Source organism: Pristiophorus japonicus, chromosome 10 (assembly GCF_044704955.1).
Source record: "Pristiophorus japonicus isolate sPriJap1 chromosome 10, sPriJap1.hap1, whole genome shotgun sequence".
In the NCBI taxonomy this organism is placed as follows: Eukaryota; Metazoa; Chordata; class Chondrichthyes; family Pristiophoridae; genus Pristiophorus; species Pristiophorus japonicus.
Genome location: NC_091986.1, coordinates 119,293,339 through 119,313,444, shown reverse-complemented (window position 1 = coordinate 119,313,444; position 20,106 = coordinate 119,293,339). Strand labels below are relative to the sequence as shown.

The window sequence follows — 20,106 nt, the reverse complement described above, 5'->3', positions numbered from 1 at the left end:
TCGTGGCCAATGCCAAGCACGAAAAGGTCCTGCAGCATTTCCTCCAACGCAGCTTCGATGTTGCACGGCCCAGTGAGACGTCTCGGGTCGACAACAAATTCCGCCACATCCTAGCCCTCAGAGCGATTGTGCGTATAGAAACAATACCTTGCCATGATGATGCTTTCCTTTGGTTTAAAGTGGTTCCGAACCAGTGTACACAATTCATCATAAGTCAATGATTCTTGATAAGGCCATAGATTTTTGACCCACAAACGGTGAGGAGAACCGCCCTGCGCTTAATTGTGTTATCGGTTCCTTCCAATCCGTTGGCTACGAAGTACTGGTCGAGGTGATCAGTGAAATCCTCCCAGTCTTCCCCTTCCACGAATCTCTCAAAAATTCCAACAGAAATGGTTGCGTGAAAGGTCGTATTTTTAACTCGTCGCCAATTGTTAAGTATCGAATAACTCCACGAGGCTAAGTACAGTGAGCTAGTTCAGGCATGACGTTACTCCAGTTTATTTACTCTCAAAGTGAGGATTCAACATGGATGCCAACATTATATACACAGCTTGCACGTGTCTGCCAGTGACCATTAGGACTCCGACAGTCGCGCCCTCCTGTGGCAGGTAAAACCCAGTTCACATACATAACAGAACCATTTATCCCAACTCTGTTTTCTGTTAGTTAGTCAATTCTCTATCCATGCTAATATATTACCCCCAACCCCATGAACTTTTATCTTGTGCAGTAACCTTTTATGTGGCACCTTGTCAAATGCCTTCTGGAAGTCCAAATACACCACATCCACTGGTTCCCCTTTATCCACCCTGTTCGTTACATCCTCAAAGAATTCCAGCAAATTTGTCAAACATGACTTCCCTTTTATAAATCCAAGCTGACTCTGCCTGACTGAATTATGTTTTTCTAAATGTCCTGCTACTGCTTCTTTAATAATGGACTCCAACATTTTCCCAACCACAGATGTTAGGCTAACTGGTCTATATTTTCCTGCTTTTAGTCTGCCTCCTTTTTTAAATAGGAGTGTTACATTTGCAGTTCTCCAATTTGCTGGGACCTCCCCAGAATCCAGGGAATTTTGGTAAATTACAACCAATGCATCCACTATTCCTGCCGCTACTTCTCTTAAGAGCCTAGGATACAAGCCATCAGGTCCAGGGGATTTATCTGCCTTTAGTCCCATTATCTTACTGAGTACCACTTCCTTAGTGATTGTGATTGTTAAGTTCCTCCCCCGCCCCTCCCCCCTCCCCCCCCCCCCCCACCACCACCATAGCCCCTTGACTATCCACTGTTGGAATATTGCTAGTGTCCTCTACCGTAAAGATTGATACAAAATATTTGTTGAGTTTCTGCCATCTCCATGTTCCACATTATTAATTCCCTGGTCTCAACCTCTAAGGGACCAACATTTACTTTGGCCACTCTTTTCCTTTTTATATACCTATAGAAACTCTTGCTATCTGTTTTTATACTTCGTGCTAGTTTACTTTCATAGTCTATTCAACATTCAGGAAGGATAGACAGAAAGGAAAAGGTGGGGTAGCGTTGCTGTTTAAAGATGAAATTAACGCAATAGTAAGGAAGGACACTGACTTGGATGATGTGGAATCTGTATGGGTAGAGCTGCAGAATACCAAAGGGAAGAAAACACTAGTGGGAGCTGTGTACAGACCACCAAACAGTAGTAGTGAGGTTGGGGACAGCATCAGACAAGAAATTAGGGATGCATGCAATAAGGGTACAGCAGTTATCATGGGCGACTTTAATCTACATATAGATTGGGCGAACCAAATTGATAGCAATGCGATGGAGGAGGATTTCCTGGAGTGTATTAGGGATGGTTTTCTAGACCAATATGTCGAGGAACCAACTAGAGGGCTGGCCATCCTAGACTGACTGATGTGTAATGAGAAAGGAATTAGCAATCTTGTTGTGCAAGGCTGCTTGGGAAAGAGTGACCATAATATGGTGGAATTCTTTATTAAGGTAGAGAGTGACACAGTTAATTCAGAGACTAGGGTCCTGAACTTAAGGAAAGGTAACTTCGATGGTATGAGATGTGAACTGGCTAGAATAGACTGGCGAATGATACTTAAAGGGTTGACGGTGGATAGGCAAACATTTAAAGATCACATGGATGAACTACAACAATTGTACATCCCGGACTGGAGTAAAAATAAAACGGGGAAGGTGGCTCAACGGTGGCTAACAAGGGAAATTAGGGATAGTGTTAAATCCAAGGAAGAGGCATATAAATTGACCAGAAAAAGCAGCAAACCTGAGGACTGGGAGAAATTTAGAATTCAGCAGAGGAGATCAAAGGGTTTAATTAGGAGGGGGGGGGGGGATAGAGTATGAGAGGAAGCTTGCTGGGAACTGACTGCAAAAGCTTCTATAGATATGTGAAGAGAAAAAGATTAGTGAAGACAAACGTAGGTCCCTTGCAGTCAGAATCAGGTGAATTTATAATGGGGAACAAAGAAATGGCAGACCAACTGAACAAATACTTTGGTTCTGTCTTCACAAAGGAAGACACAAATAACCTTCTGGAAATACTAGGGGACAGAGGGTCTAGTGAGAAGGAGGAACTGAAGGAAATCCTTATTAGTCAGGAAATTGTGTTAGGGAAATTGATGGGATTGAAGGCCGATAAATCCCCAGGGCCTGATAGTCTGCATCCCAGAGTACTTAAGTAACTGGCCCTAGAAATAATGGATGCATTGGTGATCATTTTCCAGCAGTCTATCGACTGGATCAGTTCCTATGGACTGGAGGATAGCTGATGTAATACCACTTTTTAAGAAAGGAGGGAGAGAGAAAACAGGGAATTATAGACCAGTTAGCCTGACATCAGTGGTGGGGAAAATGTTGGAATCAATTATTAAAGATGAAATAGCAGCGCATTTGGAAAGCAGTGACAGGATCGGTCCAAGTCAGCATGGATTTACGAAAGGGAAATGATGCTTGACAAATCTTCTAGAATTTTTTTGAGGATATAACTAGTAGAGTGGACAGGGGAGAACCAGTGGATGTGGTGTATTTGGACTTTCAAAAGGTTTTTGACAAGGTCCCACACAAGAGATTGGTGTGCAAAATTAAAGCACATGGTATTGGAGGCAATGTATTGAAGTGGATAGAGAACTGGTTGGCAGATAGGAAGCAGAGAGTAGGGATAAACGGGTCCTTTTCAGAATGGCTAGTGACTAGTGGGGTGCCGCAGGGCTCAGTGCTGGGACCCCAGCTATTTAGAATATGCATCAATGATTTAGATGAAGGAATTGAGTGTAATATCTCCAGGTTTGCAGATGACTCTAAGCTGGGTGGCGGTGTGAGCTGTGAGGAGGATGCTAAGAGGCTGCAGGGTGACTTGGACAGGTTAGGTGAGTGGGCAAATGCATGGCAGATGCAGTATAATGTGGATAAATGTGAGGTTATCTACTTTGGTGGCAAAAACACGAGGACAGAATATTATCTGAATGACGGTAGGAGAAAAATAGAGGTGCAACGAGACCTGGGTGTCATGGTACATCAGTCATTGAAAGTTGGCATGCAGGTACAGCAGACGGTGAAGAAGGCAAATGGCATGTAGGTCTTCATAGATAGGGGATTTGAGTATAGGAGCAGGGAGGTCTTACTGCAGTTGTACAGTAAGGCCTCAACTGGAATATTGTGTTCAGTTTTGGTCTCCTAATCTGAGGAAGGACGTTCTTGCTATTGAGGGAATGCAGCGAAGGTTCACCAGACTGATCCCGGGATGGCAGGACTGACATATGAGGAGAGACTGGATTGTCTGGGCCTGTATTCACTGGAGTTTAGAAGAATGAGAGGGGATCTCATAGAAACATATAAAATACTGACGGGACTGGACAGGTTAGATACAGGAAGAATGTTCCCAATGTTGGGGGAAGTCCAGAAACAGGGGACATAGTCTAAGGATAAGGGGTAAGCCATTTAGGACCGAGATGAGGAGAAACTTCTTCACTCAAAGAGTTGTTCACCTGTGGAATTCTCTACCACAGAGAGTTATTGATGTCAGTTCGTTGAATATATTCAAGAGGGAGTTAGATATGGTCCTTACGGCTAAAGGGATCAAGGGGTATGGAGAGAAAGCAGGAAAGGGATACTGTGGTGATGATCAGCCATGATCTTATTGAATGTTGGTGCAGGCTCAAAGAGCCGAATGGCCTACTCCTGCAACTATTTTCTATGCTTCTATCTTCCCTTTCTTCATCATTTTTTTGGTCATTCTTTGCTGGCTTTTAAAAACTTCCCAATCCTCTGTCATCCCACTAGTATGCCCTTGTTTTTAAATTGGATACTGTCCTTTATTTCTTTAGTTAGCCACGGATTTTGCTATCTTATCTTTTACATCCTTTCCTCTTCACTGGCATATATTTTTCTTGAGAGTTGTGAAATATCTCCTTAAATGTACGCCACTATCTTACACTTTAATCTATTTGCCCAGTCCACTTTAGTCAACTCTGCCCTCATACCTTTGTAGTCTCCTTTGTTTCAGCTCGGTATGCTGGTTTGAGATCCAACTTTCTCACCCTCCATCTGAATTGAAATTCAACCATGCTATGATCACTTATTCCAAGGAGATCCTTTACTAGGAGATTGTTTATTAATCCTGTCTCATTACACAGAATTAGATCTAAGATAGCCTTGGTTCCGTTACATACTGCTCAAGGAACCCGTCCCTTATGCACTATATGAACTCTTCCTTAAGACTACCCTGACCAATTTGATTTGTCCAATCAACGTGGAGGTTAAAATCACCCATGATTATTGCTGTTCCCTTTTTACAAGCCCCCAATATTTCCTGGTTTATACTCCGACCAACAGAGTTGCTACTGTTAGGGAACCTATAGACTATGCCCACCAGTGACTTTTTCCCCTTATTATTCCTTATCTCCACCCAAACTGTTTCAACATCCTAATCATTTGAGCCAATATAATTTCTCACTATTGCAGTGATTCCATCCTTTATCAACAGAGCTACCCAACCTCCTTTTCCTTTCTGTCTATACTTCCGGATTGTCAAATACCCCTGAATATTTAGTTCCTAGTCCTGGTCACCTTGCAACCACATCTCTGTAATGGCTATCAGATCATACCCATTTGTCTCAATTTGTGCCGTCAACTCATCTATTTCTTACGAATGCTATGTGCATTTAGACAAGGAGCCTTTAAATTTGTTTTTTTTACCCTTTTTTCCTACTTGTTTCCTTTCTCCTTCAAACTCACTTTTTTTATTTTTGTTTTCTAATTCTAGCTTTACTCCCCTCACTACTGAATCTATTTTCAGGTTCCCATCCCCCTGCCAAGCTAGTTTAAACCCTCCCCAACAGCACCAGCAAACCCCCCCCGCCCCCGCCACATGGATATTCGTCCCGGCTCTGTTGAGGTGCAACCCGTCCGGCTTGTACAGGTCCCACCTCCCCCAGAAGCGGTCCCAATGCCTCAGGAAACTAAAGCCCTCCCGCCTGCACCATCTCTCCAGCCACACATTCATCTGCTCTCTCCTCTTGTTTCTGTACTCACTAGCTCATGGCACCGGGAGTAATCCGGAGATTACTACCTTTGAGGTCCTGCTTTTTAATTTCTCTCCTAACTCCCTAAACTCTGCCTGAGCAGGTTTATGTTCTGCAGACCACTGTCAGGTACAACCTCACGCCACATGCTGCAGCTGCTAATGTTTGAAATGCTGGGGGTGGGTAGGAGGCTGTTAGGAGCTCATCAGTATCTGATGTACTCTGGAGTAGGGTTGCCATTTCTGGTTGGAGACATTCCTGGAGGTTTTATCCCCTGATGTTCTGATTGCATGACATCTGACCATGCAACGTCAGATCATGACATCGGTTCAAATGACGTCAACAAATCTTATTGGACTTACCTTAAAAAGGTGCCCTGCAGTTGAGAATCCTTATTTGTTGTTTTGTGCCAGCAGCTGTTGTGTGAGATGTTCCAAAAACTAGGAGGCCGCCTGTGAGCAGGCGAAGAGGGATAACTGAGGGCAGGGAAAATGGGAAACCATTTTCTCCATCTCGCCCTCCAAGCATGCCCCCTCCCCCAGGGCAGGGCAGGGCACCCCATTTCCGACTATTCCCCCCCCCTCCCACACCAGCCACTTGCGGCTCTCTGTCAGTGACGGCTTTGAGCACCTGACGATGACAAGTTCCTTGGAAAAGGTGGGAAATGATTGTTTAAAATTAATGCGGTTTAACCACGCTCTGACTCTCGAAGTCAAGCTAACAATTAGTCATTATTTACGGTACCTCACATGTGCCTGTTTTTCATGTGGCCGAGGGAAAAATAAATCACTCATCCCCAAACTGCTGGAGGCATGATTCCGGGAAAATATGGAGTGAGATATGATGTTGCACAGTGCAGTTCCTGGCTTTTGTGAAGTGGGGAGTTCTTTACCCGGTTTAAATAAAAAATAATTGTGGAATGGAGATCTTTTTACCCTGGGGTACACTCACAGAAAGAGAGTATTTTCTCTGCCACAATGGCTTCTGGGTAAAGAGATCTCCATTCCACAAAAAAAATGTTCTTTTATCCGCTGCCTCCTCACACTTGCCTGTGTGTTCCGTGTTTTAAGTTGTAAATGGATTTGATCTGTTAAAGACTGTGTGTAATTTGCGAGTGTCTGTGGTTTCAAGGTGCAGCTTGTATCCACTGGAATGCAAGTTATTTGGACTGTCAATAAGTGTCCATTTGTCCAGGTTTCACTGTATTTATGGTGGAACATTGCCACCTATTGGTACAGTTGCATCATCTTCTTCTTCTGAGACGGTCCCTCGTATCGAGGATGACTTGCTTCCACCATAAAAGGAATGAGTTCAAAAGGTGTTTCAATGAAGGACCTGATATTCCATCTCTCTTATCTGGAAGGAAGAGAGCATGCCGGGAAATCTCAGAGATGCCGTAATCGTGACCAGCTTCAAAAAGGGGGACAAGTCTGACTGAGGCAACTACAGAGGAATCTCCCTGCTGCGGGCCATTGGGAAAGTCATTGCAAGAATCCTCCTCAACCATCTTGTCCCTGTGGCTGAAGAGCTCCTCCCAGAGTCACAATGCGGATTCCGTCCACTAAGGGGTACAATGGACATGATCTTCACCGCGCGACAACTACAAGAGAAATTCAGGGAACAGCACCAACCCTTGTACATGGCCTTCTTTGACCTTACAAAGGCCTTTGACACTGTCAGCCATGAGGGACTATGGAGCGTCCACCTCCATTTCGGCTGCCCCCAAAAGTTTGTCACCATCCTCCGTCTGCTCCACGACAACATGCAAGCCGTGATTCTGACCAGCGGATCCACGTCCGGACTGGGGTCAAGCAGGACTGCATCATCGCACCAACGCTCTTCTCAATCTTCCTCGCTGCAATGCTCCATCTCACTCTCAACAAGTTCCCCGCTGGAGTGAAACTAAACTATAGAACCAATGGGAACCTGTTCAATCTTCGTCGCCACCAGACTAGATCCAAAGTCATCCCATCCTCTGTCATCGAACTACAGTACGTGGACGACGCTTGCATCTGCGCACATTCAGAGGCCGATCTCTAAACCGTCGTCAACATCTTCACCGACGCGTACGAAAGCATGGGCCTTACACTAAACATCCGTAAGACAAAGGTCCTTCATCAACCTGACCCCATCTCACAGCACTGCCCCCCAGTCATCAAAATCCTCTGCGCGGCCTTGGACAACATGGACCATTTTCCATACCTCGGGAGCCTACTATCAGCAAGGGCAGACATCGACGACGAGGTCCAACGCTGCCTCCAGTGTGCCAGCGCAGCCTTCAGTCACCTGAGGAAGAGAGTGTTTAAAGACCAGGACCTCAAATCTAGCACCAAGCTTATGGTCTACATAAACCCTCCTGTATAGCTCAGAGACATGGACCATATACAGTCGACACCTCAAAGCGCTGGAGAATTACCACCAACGCTGCCTTCACAAGATCCTGCAAATCTACTCGGAGGATAGACGCACTAACATCAGTGTTCTCGATCAGGCCAACATCCCCAGCATCGAAGCACTGACTACACTCGACCAGCTCTGTTGGGCAAGCCACATCATCCACATGCCCGACACGAGACTCCCAAATCAAGCGCTCTACTCGGAACTCCGACATGGTAGAGGAAACGTTTCAAGGACACCCTTAAAGCCTCCTTGATAAAGTGCAACATCCCCACTGGCACCTGGAAATCCCTGGCCCAAGACCGCCCTAAGTGGAGGAAGAGCATCCGGGAGGGCGCTGAGCACCTCGAGTCTCGTCACCAAGAGCATGCAGAAACCAAACGCAGACAGCGGAAGGAGTATGCATAAAACCAGACTACCCACCCACCCTTTCCTTCAACCACTGTCTGCCCCACCTGTGACAGAGACTGTAATTCCCGTATTGGACTGTACAGTCACCTGAGAACTCATTTTTAGAGTGGAAGCAAGTATTCCTCGATTTCGAGGGACTGTCTATGATGATGATATTCCAGGTCCCGAACTGCATATTTAAGGGTGGAAGATGCCTGTGTGTGGATTTTTTTTTAAAACACGTGGTGGACGTTGCACACTAGTCACCACACGCGCTTGACACAGAGCTAGGTCTTGTTCCTGTGGCAAGGATTAACCAAAACGACTGGAGACCAGCTCTGCTGCATGGACCTAGTGCGCACACATATCGCAGTGTGCAGTTGCATATGACACATATGGATCACATGACAACAGTCTCAGAATTGATAGGTTCAGAGCAAGTCACCTGAAATTGCTTAGGAACCATCCAGCTAGGTGCATAAATATGACTATTATCAGGAGTTAGTTGGTATTCAGCACCGAGAAATCTCCTGGAGAGGAGGCGTCCGTGGATCCCGATGGGTATCCTACTTGTGAGAATATAGACGTATAAACTTGCTTGTATTTTCTGTCAATATTCAATAAACCAACAAATTAATTTATCTCTGGAGTTCCAACCTGTATAATTTGGATTGACCTACTCAATCATCTAACCTATATGCAACCTATATTGCCCAAATCTCAAGTACAATTATTTTAAATTTAGAAATGCATCAGGGGAGTCCCTGCTTTGCTCCTATCTGAAATTATTTCTTTAGTTATTTGTAACTGTATGATCTATCATTGTTCAAAAGGCTATGTTTGTTGATGTTGAGCTTAAATGTTTTAAGTTTTTTTTAAATCCAATTTTGGCAAATTCGTTTATACGCCCTACACCTAATCTGAGATTTTCCAGTTAGTGTTGTACAATTACAATAACTTGTGATTATCTCAACATTACACTTTAGAAATACCATCATTGCACACATATATTACAGCACAGCTTTTTACTGCTGTTGCTGGAATAGGTTGAGTACTGGAACCTTACAGCTTTTGAGCAAAGCCTGATCCTTCATTTGCTCAGCCATAACTCTTTATATTCCCCCATGTATGCCATTATACGTCTGCAATCTCTCTGATCACAAACAACATCAAGAAAAGTGAAAAATTGATAAAAATGCAAAAAGAAAAGTGAAAGCACAAAGCAGAGTAATCATAAAAGCCGATGAGTAACACAGCAAGGAGATCGTAAACCAGAGGAGGAAGTAAAAGCACAGGAAGAAACAGAAGAGAACAATTGCAGGAAACTAAAAACTGAAAGCATGAAAAGAGAAATCACAGCCTGGCTGATCAATTTTAAAAAAACAATTATATATCCCATGTATTGATAAATACACCATTAAAAATGATAACATTCTATGACTATTCCTTCGCACAAAAGATAGTAGTTGTAAACTAGTTTCAATGTAAACATTTTCACCCTACTGAAAAATATGGCTCAGCAAATTCAACTATATAAAATGGCGTGTGTTTGTTAACACAGCTTGATAGTAAATTAGTAACTCTATAAACATATTATAGATCCAAACTTAAAATGTTTTTGAAACTGCTGTAATCGTCACAGTAGGCTGTTATATTCAAATAATTAACATTCTCTGACTTGGAAATTCTTTAGTAGACTTATGAAGTGTTAAAATCAAATTACAGTACCATCATTGTAGACACGGAAGTACTTACAGGGGAGACTTTCCTGGGTCTGTGCCCAGGAAAACTGGATCAGCTGAGCACAGTGAATATCGGAAAATCACAGTGCATGCCTATAAAAGAACCCGCCCAATGTTCTGATATTCACTGCGTTCGTGTGATCCAGTTGGGTGTCGAACCCAGATAAATCTCCCCTTCTAGCTCATAAAATAAGCAAACACTACATAAAATTGTCTAGTTATTTTACATTGGACAAATTATGCAATAAACTCAGCACTGTGCTCAGCCAACTCAGCAATACTTTGGTGCATTAATAGTTTCAATTTTATTGTTTAATATTATCAAATCTATAGTAAGACAAAATTACTGGGGTGACAACAATTAACCTCATTTCCTGAATGCTGTCCAATAATCCCTCCTGGGAAGTATGCATGTGAATTTCCGGCGAGGACAGGATTGGGCTCAGCGGACCCCAGCTCAGGCCAACACTCACTGTCTATGCTCACACCTGAAGAGTGGGCATGTGGGTGGAGGAGGGGGAAGGGAAACACCACACACATACAACTGTGGCAGCAGAAGTCAATGATTTCAGCAGAGTAACGGAAGAGAAAAGGAAAGAAAACTTCCAAAGTAAATTGTTTTTACCGTATTGTTGCAGAACCATGTGATGTCTCCCTCATTTCCTGTATAGAAAAGAATGGGGCCTCCATCTTGATTCCAATATCTGTCTCCTATCAGGTACCTTTGTTTGAATGTAGAATCTTCAGCAAATCCGAAGTGATCAACCTGCAGAAAATATTTAGCCAGCTATATTTCATGAAGATTTAATGGATTTGTTTGTCTGATTCTAATCAGGTTGAGCATCCGAAATCCGGAGTTCCAAAACTTCGGAATGTTTCGAAATCCGGATATCTCATGATCCGTGGAGCGGCCGTATGGAATCCGGAAAATGTTCCGAAATCCGGACTCTTTTTTTTTAAACCGATTACTACTGCGAGTTGGGCCTAGGGAGGGGGCAAAACACCAAGAAATAAAAATTCCAAAAACAAAAAATAAAAATTCACAAAACCCTTACTACCAAATCACTGAAAAATAATTTTTAAATAAAAACTTTAACTTACCTTTTTTGCAGGTCTTCAACGTAGTTTTTTCCCGGCCACCGATGCTGCCGAACCCGGACCCGCAGCACCACTGCCCCACCGCCCGCTCCCCCGCCGCCCCGGACCCCGCGCCCACCCCACCGCCCGTCCCTGGACCCTCCACCGTCGCCCTCCCCCTCCACTGCCCGGACCCTGCGCCGACCCCCCACCCCCGAACCCTCCGCCGACCCTCCACCACTGCCCTCTCCCTTCCCTGCCCGGACCTTCCGCCGACCCAGTGCGCTCACCCACCCCCCTCCCTCCCCGCCACCCTGGACCCTCCGCTGACCTCCCCCTCCACCCCAGACCCTCCGTCAACACAGTACACTTAACTCAGCCCAGGTGTTTCCGGATTCAGGACATCAGAAAGACATTCCGAAATCCGGAAATACCCGAACCTTAGCCTGGGCATTTCTGGATTTGGGACGTCAGAAAGACATCCCAAAATCCAGAAATACCCAAAATCCAGAACGGCCTCGGTCCTGAGGTTTCCAGATTTCGGACGCTCTACCTGTACAGTATAATAATAGCTTCAAGTATTTGTATGGAATAATAGATTTCCCATGGCGTTGCTCATGGAAAATCTGGAACGTAGAGTGCAATTTCTATGGTTACCTTGGTCCTCTTGTAGCCTAAATGCAACAGCAATTCATCCATCATTGTAATACAGCAAATTTACTAAAGCTAAAATATATTATATGCATTACATACTCTGGGTATGATTGTCCACAGAAGCAAGATGAGAACTACAGCACAAACTCAGGATTATTACCAGAAGAATGAAGGGGGAAGTTAGCAGAAATGTTTTCACATAATTATTAGAACATGGAATGCTTTACCAAAAGTGACTGTTGAGGTAAGCAAGACAACATCATTTAATAGGGAATTAGAGAAGTACTGAAAAAGGATAAATATAAAAAGATGCAGAGAAAAAGATTAGAGTAAATTGTTCCAGTTGAAGAACTCGTATCAGAATAGCTTTGTGGCCCAAATGGTCTTTTTCTGTGCTATTATAATTATAATCCGACGAACTCCCAAGAATCTTCACAAACATATATATACCCCAAAGTTGTCCATGGTAGTATAACTACTTAGTTACATGTAACCTGACATGGGCATTCTGGATATTGTTGTTTTCATTATACTCCCACCAAACTGCAACTCCCATATTGCAGTCTGTCTTTCTTTCTCTCTCTCTCTCTGGGGCTCATTTTAATTTTATCGCCCATTTTACATAAAATTGAAAGCCCATTATACACTTCACCAGATTTTCCTTTTCTTTAAAGTCAGGTTGTTTTACATAGTAACCCAAGTTTAAATTACGCCCCCCACCACCCCACATAGACTTGAGTTATACTCTGTTTCACATTGATGCGTATCTGAAGCGACTTTGCATCAAATCAAATCAAAATGTATGACAGACCTGTAAGATTCAGCTCTTTTATTCTATTGTAACCAAACTATGCTAATAATTTCCATATGTGCCTATTGAGTAAAGTCATCATCATAGGCAGTCCCTCGGAATCGAGGAAGACTTGCTTCCACTCTAAAAATGAGTTCTTAGGTGGCTGAACAGTCCAATATGAGAACCACAGTCCCTGCGTTGAGGGAAAGGGTGGTGGGATTGGTTTGCCGCACGCTCTTTCCGCTGCCTGCGCTTGGTTTTTGCATGCTCTTAGCGATGAGGCTCGAAGTGCTCAGCGCCCTCCTGGATGCACTTCCTCCACTTAGGGCGGTCTTTGGCCAGGGACTCCCAGGTGTCGGTGGGGATGTTGCAATTTATCAAGGAGGCTTTGAGGGTGCCCTTGAAAACTTTGGGGTGTATATATGTTCATTGAATAAAGTAGCATGAAGGTTAATAGCATTCACTGCCCTGTCAAGATATGTAGCTTAGACCTAATGATTACTGTTAAGCCTATAAAGAACACTCGTAAAAAAAGTCACTAACAGCTTTAATTTCTTCAGTTCACAGCTGTAGTGAGATTTAAGAAATGTATGTTTCTGTCACAATATCCTTTCACAAGTTGTTCCCAGGCTTCTTACTATTACCCCTTTTGGCCCATTTATTTTTTTTTATAAATTCGTAGCCAATCGTTTCCAATTCTTTGTCAAGTCACAAACGCCAGAGGTCACCCTGCACCAGTCAAGGATCACTCTGCGCCAATGCTCTTAGCCAAAAGGCCTAGAGCCACTGCACCGTTCCTGGAAGTACTGCAATACCAGGTTCGTGCCATGGAGGTGGATGGGTCAGGTCCCCCACACACCTCCGTGGAGGTGGATGGGTCAAGCCATCCCACCCACCTCCTGTTTACAAAAATGTAAGCATATACCTTCCTGACCAGGGAGAAACCACCCGGAGGTCATGGTGGCTGGTCAGGTTAGTTATGCAGATCTTAGCCAAAAGGCCGAGAAGCATAAATGCTGCAAGTATCGGTCTCACTTGTGAGGAGTAATTAAGAGAATCATGCTGAAGGCTGCGTGCAATAATCAGCAAAATGTGTTTTTTTTTATATAACGTCAACCTTTGTGAAAACTCAGTTACAAAAAGCCAGTATTTAGTATCAAAACGTTTGTCAGATCATACACTTCCTGTAGTCACAAGGAAAAGTCAAACTTAGATTTGTGAACTCAGAAGGGATCAAATCTGTGACTCTTTGCCCTGTGCGTTAACGATCCAGTGTGCCATGTTGTGATTCAAGTCTATTAATGAACCTAGAGGGTCAGCAACATGTGGGATCGAGTTCCAGATTTAAGATGTATTCCGAGGATGAGGCGGAAACTGGATGACAAACTCTTCTGCACAGAATGTGCAGGTCACCCGAGGGCGTTCCTCTGCACCTCCTAATAGATAATACCACTGTGTGTGTTTCCTTGTGACTACAGGAAGTGTATGATCTGACAAACATTTTGACACTAAATACTGGCTTTTTGAAACGGAGTTTCACAAAGGCTGAAGTTATAATAAATCTCATTTTGCGGATTATTGCGAGCAGCTTTCATAAACAGCGTGATTGAAGCAAGTTTACTGATTTAAATTTATATGGCGAAATATGTTGCTGCTCATTTGTAGTTTAAACATAAACTGGGGGAGGATTATACAGAAAAAAATAGTCCGATCTTGATTTAAACAAAGAATTAGACTCAGTCACAGATCAGAAGGCAATGATTAATTTGAAATGACTAAAGGTGGTATGAGGAAGGCAACTCCCTGAAGTGCATTGCTGACCACCGCTTTTTGTGGGGAGCACCAGTCAGCAGCTGCAATGGGAAAGCGGGAAGTGGTGCAATTCACAGAGGGAGAAGTGAAGATCTGCGTCCCCGGTCTGCTGAAAGTTCTCTCCGACACTCGCTCGGGTCAGAGATTTACCATCAAATTCAATCGGGCGGCATCGACACTTTGCACATTTACTATTTCAATGGCAACTCCAGACACTGCGCTTAAAGCTAACGGCTAAAGGCTCGCTCACCTTCTGCTCGAAGTACCGGGTTTTATAATCAAATCGGGCCGTGTGCCCTGGCTGGGCGCGCAGGGTTCCGTGGTGAGGGTGGGAGCCAAGGGCCAGGGCCGCCAGGGCCGCGGTCGCCATGGTGACTGCCGCAATCGGCAGCTTCAACTCCGCCGCCATCGATACTCGAGTAAAGTGATAGGGAAATGGGGGAGGAGTGTGACTGGCAGGGAAGGGGAGTGACTGGTGGGGGGAAGGGAGTGACTGATGGGCGGGGGGGAGGTGTGTGACTGACGGGGGGAGGGGGAGGGGAGGGAGTGACGGGGAGAGGGAGGGGGGGGAGTGACGGGGAGAGGGAGGGGGAGGAGTGACGGCGAGAGGGAGGGGGGGGGAGTGACGGCGAGAGGGAGGGGGGGGGAGTGACGGCGAGAGGGAGGGGGGGGGAGTGACGGCGAGAGGGAGGGGGGGGGAGTGACGGCGAGAGGGAGGGGGGATGGAGTGCACCTGACGGGGTGCTGGGGTGAGGATTGCGACTAATGGGGTGGGGGGTGAGGATTGCGACGGACGGTGGGGGCGGAGAGGAGTGCGACTGACACGAGAGGGGGGGGAAGGAGTGCAACTGACGGGGGGAGGGTTGTGACGGATGGGGGAGGAGCGCGACTGACCGGGGAGTGGGGGGAAGGAGTGCCTGTTGGATAAGGGCAAAGGCTGAGGCTCCTCCAGCACTGCACCTGGGGTCCCCATACCTGCCTGACTAGCAGTCACACTCTCCTGTCCCTGACCACTAACCAGACATGTACCACTACCTAAACTAAGGGGTGTGACTGCCTCCTAGATCAAAGTGTCCAGGTAACTCTCCCTCTCCCTGATGCCCCACAATGTCTGCATCTCAGACTCCAGCTCAACAACTCTGAGCCGAATTTCTTTGAGATGCAGGCACTTACTGCAGATGTGGTTATTCGGGATTACGATGCTGTCCACAAACTTCCACTTGCTACAGTTGAGGCACAGCTGCCGTCCCTATATAACCTTGCTTTATTTATTTAATTAATTAAACTGTCAGTATCTAATCAACTTTTATATTTTTAGTTTCTTAAAAACTTATTTGATCTAGTTAAAGTTACAGATTAAATTAAAGATTTACCTGTAACGTACCCCTGCCGCCCCACTGTGTGCTGTGATGCCACTCTGCGATTTTTTTCCCCCACTCCACTCTCGGCCTCGTCCTTTCCTGTCTTTCTTGACAATTTATTACCTCTCAGGTCGCTCTCTCTCTCGACGCTTTATAATCTTGGGCTTCTCTCTCTCACCACTTTATAATCTCAAGCCTCTCTCTCTCTCTTGTGTCTTGCCACGTATCTTCAAGGTATAAGTACTGTCCATATTCTCCCTTAATTTCTTCAATTTGTGTTGTACACTTCAGGCATTAAATCATTCTCCCCAAGAATATCACTTTACAATAACATGTTCTGTGCTATCGGCACAATTGATTTGAGAAAACACCATGATCATTTTCTGCTTAGTGACATCGTGAGTTAGCTGCCTATTTATATTTGTCCCACTTGTGGTGACCAGCTAACAATTCAAATGTCCAGTGAAAGCTATCAATATCATCCCCTTTTAAATTTGGAATAAAGAACAACTTACATTTATATAACACCGTAAGCAATTTTCAGCAATGAAGTACTTTTGAAGTTTAGTCACTGTTATAATGTCGGCATAAGCAGCAGCCAATTTATGCACAGCAAGGTCCTACAAACAGCACCAATTAATCTCTTTTGGTAGTGGTCATGTTGGTTGAGGGTGATTTAAGAAAGGAGGGAGAGAGAAAACGGAACTACAGACCAGTTAGCCTGACATCAGTAGTAGGGAAAATGCTAGAATCTATTATTAAGGACGTGGTAACAGGGCACTTAGAAAGTAATAATAGGATTGGGCAGAGTCAACATGGATTTATGAAAGGGAAATCGTGTTGACAAACCTATTAGAGTTGTTTGAGGTTGTAACTAGCAGAATAGATAAGGGAAAGCCAGTGGGTGTAGTGTATTTGGATTTTGAAATGGCATTCAATAAGGTGCCACACAAGTGGTTATTAAACAAAATTAGGGCTCATGGAATTGGGGGTTATATACTAGTATGGATTAAGGATTGATTAATGGACAGAAAACAGAGAGTAGAAATAAACGAGTCATTTTCGGGTTGGCAGGTTGTAACTAGTGGAGTACCACAAGGATTAGTGCTTGGGCCTCAGTTATAAACAAGCTATATCAATGATTTGGATGACAGGACCAAATGTAATATATCCAAAGATCTGCTTTCCTTTGGAAGGATATACTTGCCACAAAGGGAGTGCAACGAAGGTTCACCAGACTGATTCCTGAGATGGGGGATTGTCATATGAGGAGAGATTAGGTCTAGGTCTACAGACTAGGCCTGTATTCTCTAGAGTTTAGAAGAATGAGAGGTGATCTCATTATAATATATAAAATTATTACAGGGCTTGACAGGGTAGATGCAGGTAGAACGTTTTGCCTGGCTGGGGAGTCTAGAACCAGGGGTCACAGTCTCAGAATAAGGGGTCGGCCATTTAGGACTGAGATGAGGAGAAATTTATTCACTCAGAGAGTGGTGAATATTTGGAATTGTCAACCCCAGAAGGCTGGATGCTCAGTCGTTGAGTATATTTAAGGTAGAAATTGATAGATTTTTGGATATTAAGGGAATCAAACGATATGGGGACAGTGCAGGAAAATGGAGTTAAGGTAGATCAGCAATGATCAAATGGCCTACTCCTGCTCCTATTCCTTATGTTCTTAATGTGCGCCAGGACACCAGGAGAACGTCCCTGCTCTTTTAATTCTACCATTGGTATTTTTTTTATGTCCATTTGAGCAGGCAGCCAAGGCATTAGTTTAACATCTCATCCAAAACATAAAAGCCGGAGTTTTCGCTCGATTGCGCTGGTTTTTTCGGCACAATTCGCCCGATATCGGTGTAACCAGCGCAAAAGATCGTGGAATTTTAAGCTCAAATTGCGTTCAGAACAACTCGAGTTTGTGCAATCTTTTGTGTGAGTTTTAAAAACATCACGGTAGAAGCAGGCCCTGCCCACAAAACTGGCCAAGCCTCCAGGGTGAATTAATCACCATTAGGAGTTTCCACGAATTGCACTTGTTTGCAGACCTTCGAGGAGGCTCCAAATATTAAGCTGGATCTTTTGAGCACAAGGACACTAATAGGTACGTTTTGAAAGGTTTCGTATGATTTTTAAAAATTTACTAAGGAACTGACTACTGTACCCCAATGTAACTAGAAATAGTTTTGCATATTTTTTTTGTCATTTTCAGTCATTTAAAATTGGGTTACTCACAGGTGGTGAACTGACATCGATTTAAAATTATTATTCTTTGTGATAAATCCATTTTTAGTTATATTGATCAAAGTTTACCAAGATACCATTCTTAATATCAAAGAATATTTTTAAGCATAATTTTAAATTTGGGGCCGGTTCATGGGAGATTTTGCATTTGACAATATGCAAATGAGTTTGAGGAGAAACTCGGGGGGAAAACTTTTAAAAACGGGCACAGTTCGCGCCAGAATTGTCAATTGCGCCCAAAGCGAAAACTCTACCTTCAACTACTATCTCTAATGATATATTTTGAGCATCTTAGCTATTACTGAAGGAGATTTAATACAGGTAGTACTGTTTAAAATTACAAAAGGTTTTGATAGAGTGAATGGGTAAGACTAAATCTCTGCTTGGGTAGTTAATGATAAAGTTTCAACAATTTAAAATAGTCACCAAGAAAGTGAGGAACTAGGTTAGGCGAAACGCTTTAATGCAAAGGCATTTTAAAGCATAAATGCTTTATCACAGCGAGAGGTTGAAGAGACTACAGCTTTTTTTAAGGGACAAGTGAATAACGATTTGAAGGGGAGGATACAGAACTGTGGGAGAACGTAGCTGGAGTAGGATTTTGGATTACACTATTTAAGAGCTGGTCAAATGTCCTGCAAATGTTTACAGTTCTACGGTTGATTGAAAAGGCCCAGATTCTCTGGTCTTTTTTCAGTAATCAATCCTTTGATAATAGGGATCAATTTTTTGCATGTTCTCCACACTGCTGCTAGGAATGTGCCGTGGTAATGTGTGATCCAAGAAGAGCACTGTACAATTTAAGCATGACTACTGCAACTTCTATTCTACTATTTGACCGTTCCATTTACTTTGTTGAGTGGTGTTTCTCTGTAATTGAATGCTAACAGTAAGTGAACGAATATTCCAAGATCTCATTCAACTTCCTGACAGCATTCAAGGTGCATGTATTTTGCCCATTTTTCCCCGTCTGTGCAAATTTTATTTGCCAGTGTTACAACTATTGACATATTTTATCCAGTTGTGTGGATCTCCGACTATCTCATCCGCTAATTTCCACCCTCTTACAGTTGGCATGCCCAAATGGAAATCAGCAGGGGCCCAGTAATAATCCCCGCTCACTCAGTCCCTCCCTGACTGAGGGCCCGGTGTTTCCCATCCTCCTGTGTCCACCTTCAATCCCTGCACTGTAACTGGCAAAGGCGTTTGAAACTGAGAAAATAGGCGTAGTAGTAGGCCGTTCGGCCCTTCGAGTCTGCACCGCCATTCAATATGATCATTGCTGATCCTCTATCTCCAGTGACTAACAGTAAAGATGTCCACAGGTGGCGACCGAGATTTGAGTGTTGAGAGGCGCCGATGCCGGGTTTTTAGTGTCCCCCTCCCCTTTTATAGGGGGCACTTGAAAATTATGGTTTTAGAGCCCCCCCCAAAAAACACAAAAAAAAACTACAAAAAAGGGCCTTGTGAAATGTTTGGACTCTCCCCCAGATCGGGGGGCACGATTTAATGTTTATGATTTAATGTTTATTGTTAACTCCAAAAGAGTTGAGAGGCGCCGAGTGAAGGAGGCCCGGGGGCCCCGGCAGCAAACGTCCTTCAGAAGCAGCACTTTGGCGCTTAACACCAACCGATCACCGGATGCACCAGAACCATCTCTCCAAACTCAAAGTGCCACTTCAGTCGATACCTTTGTAAATGAAAAGGTCAGGACCCAGAACCGACCCAGCCCAGGCTTTTGGCACCGAGCACTGAGCCTTCGGGGGACCGACAAAGCGACGGACAAAAGTGCAACTTCATTGGAGGAGCCCACTTCCGGCGGGACTTTCAAATTCACAAAACACCGGAAAAGGTTCATTCATAGAAACCGGCGGCTAAACAAATGTACAAGAATCACAGTGAGTACCGCCTGCTGTCTGAAGGAGCAGCGACCGGTGGCTAATCGTAGAAATTTATAATGGGAAAGAGTTGACACAAAAATATAAAGAAAAGGGTGTAAGCAGGAAGTATGGTTGTGTAGACAGGGTGTGCTTGCAGGCCTAAAGGGGTCGGGTATACGTTTGTTATATCAGCGTATTCCGCGTGGATTGGCC

The 20,106-nt window shown here is 44.2% G+C and overlaps 2 protein-coding genes and 1 pseudogene across 4 annotated transcripts in view; 1 reads left to right on the top strand and 2 right to left on the bottom strand.

The window, feature by feature from the left end:
* prcp (prolylcarboxypeptidase (angiotensinase C)) overlaps positions 1–14,898 on the bottom strand; it is a 101,913-nt gene extending 87,015 nt beyond the window's left edge. For all 3 annotated transcript variants that reach the window (XM_070892060.1, XM_070892061.1, XM_070892062.1), the window contains exons 1-2: positions 14,656–14,898; positions 10,695–10,835 (exon numbers count right to left, since the gene is read on the bottom strand). In XM_070892060.1, the coding sequence (XP_070748161.1) occupies positions 10,695–10,835; positions 14,656–14,814 (300 nt within the window). In that variant the 5' untranslated portion in view covers positions 14,815–14,898. The remainder of the gene's footprint in view (positions 1–10,694; positions 10,836–14,655) is intronic.
* On the bottom strand, positions 13,375–13,605 carry LOC139275433 (U2 spliceosomal RNA; annotated as a pseudogene).
* A 4,967-nt stretch (positions 14,899–19,865) lies between the features above and the next one.
* Positions 19,866–20,106, top strand: part of ddias (DNA damage-induced apoptosis suppressor) — a 58,270-nt gene continuing 58,029 nt past the window's right edge. Inside the window, exon 1 of the mRNA XM_070891293.1 lies at positions 19,866–19,911. Coding sequence (XP_070747394.1) covers positions 19,896–19,911 — 16 coding nt within the window. The 5' untranslated portion in view covers positions 19,866–19,895. The remainder of the gene's footprint in view (positions 19,912–20,106) is intronic.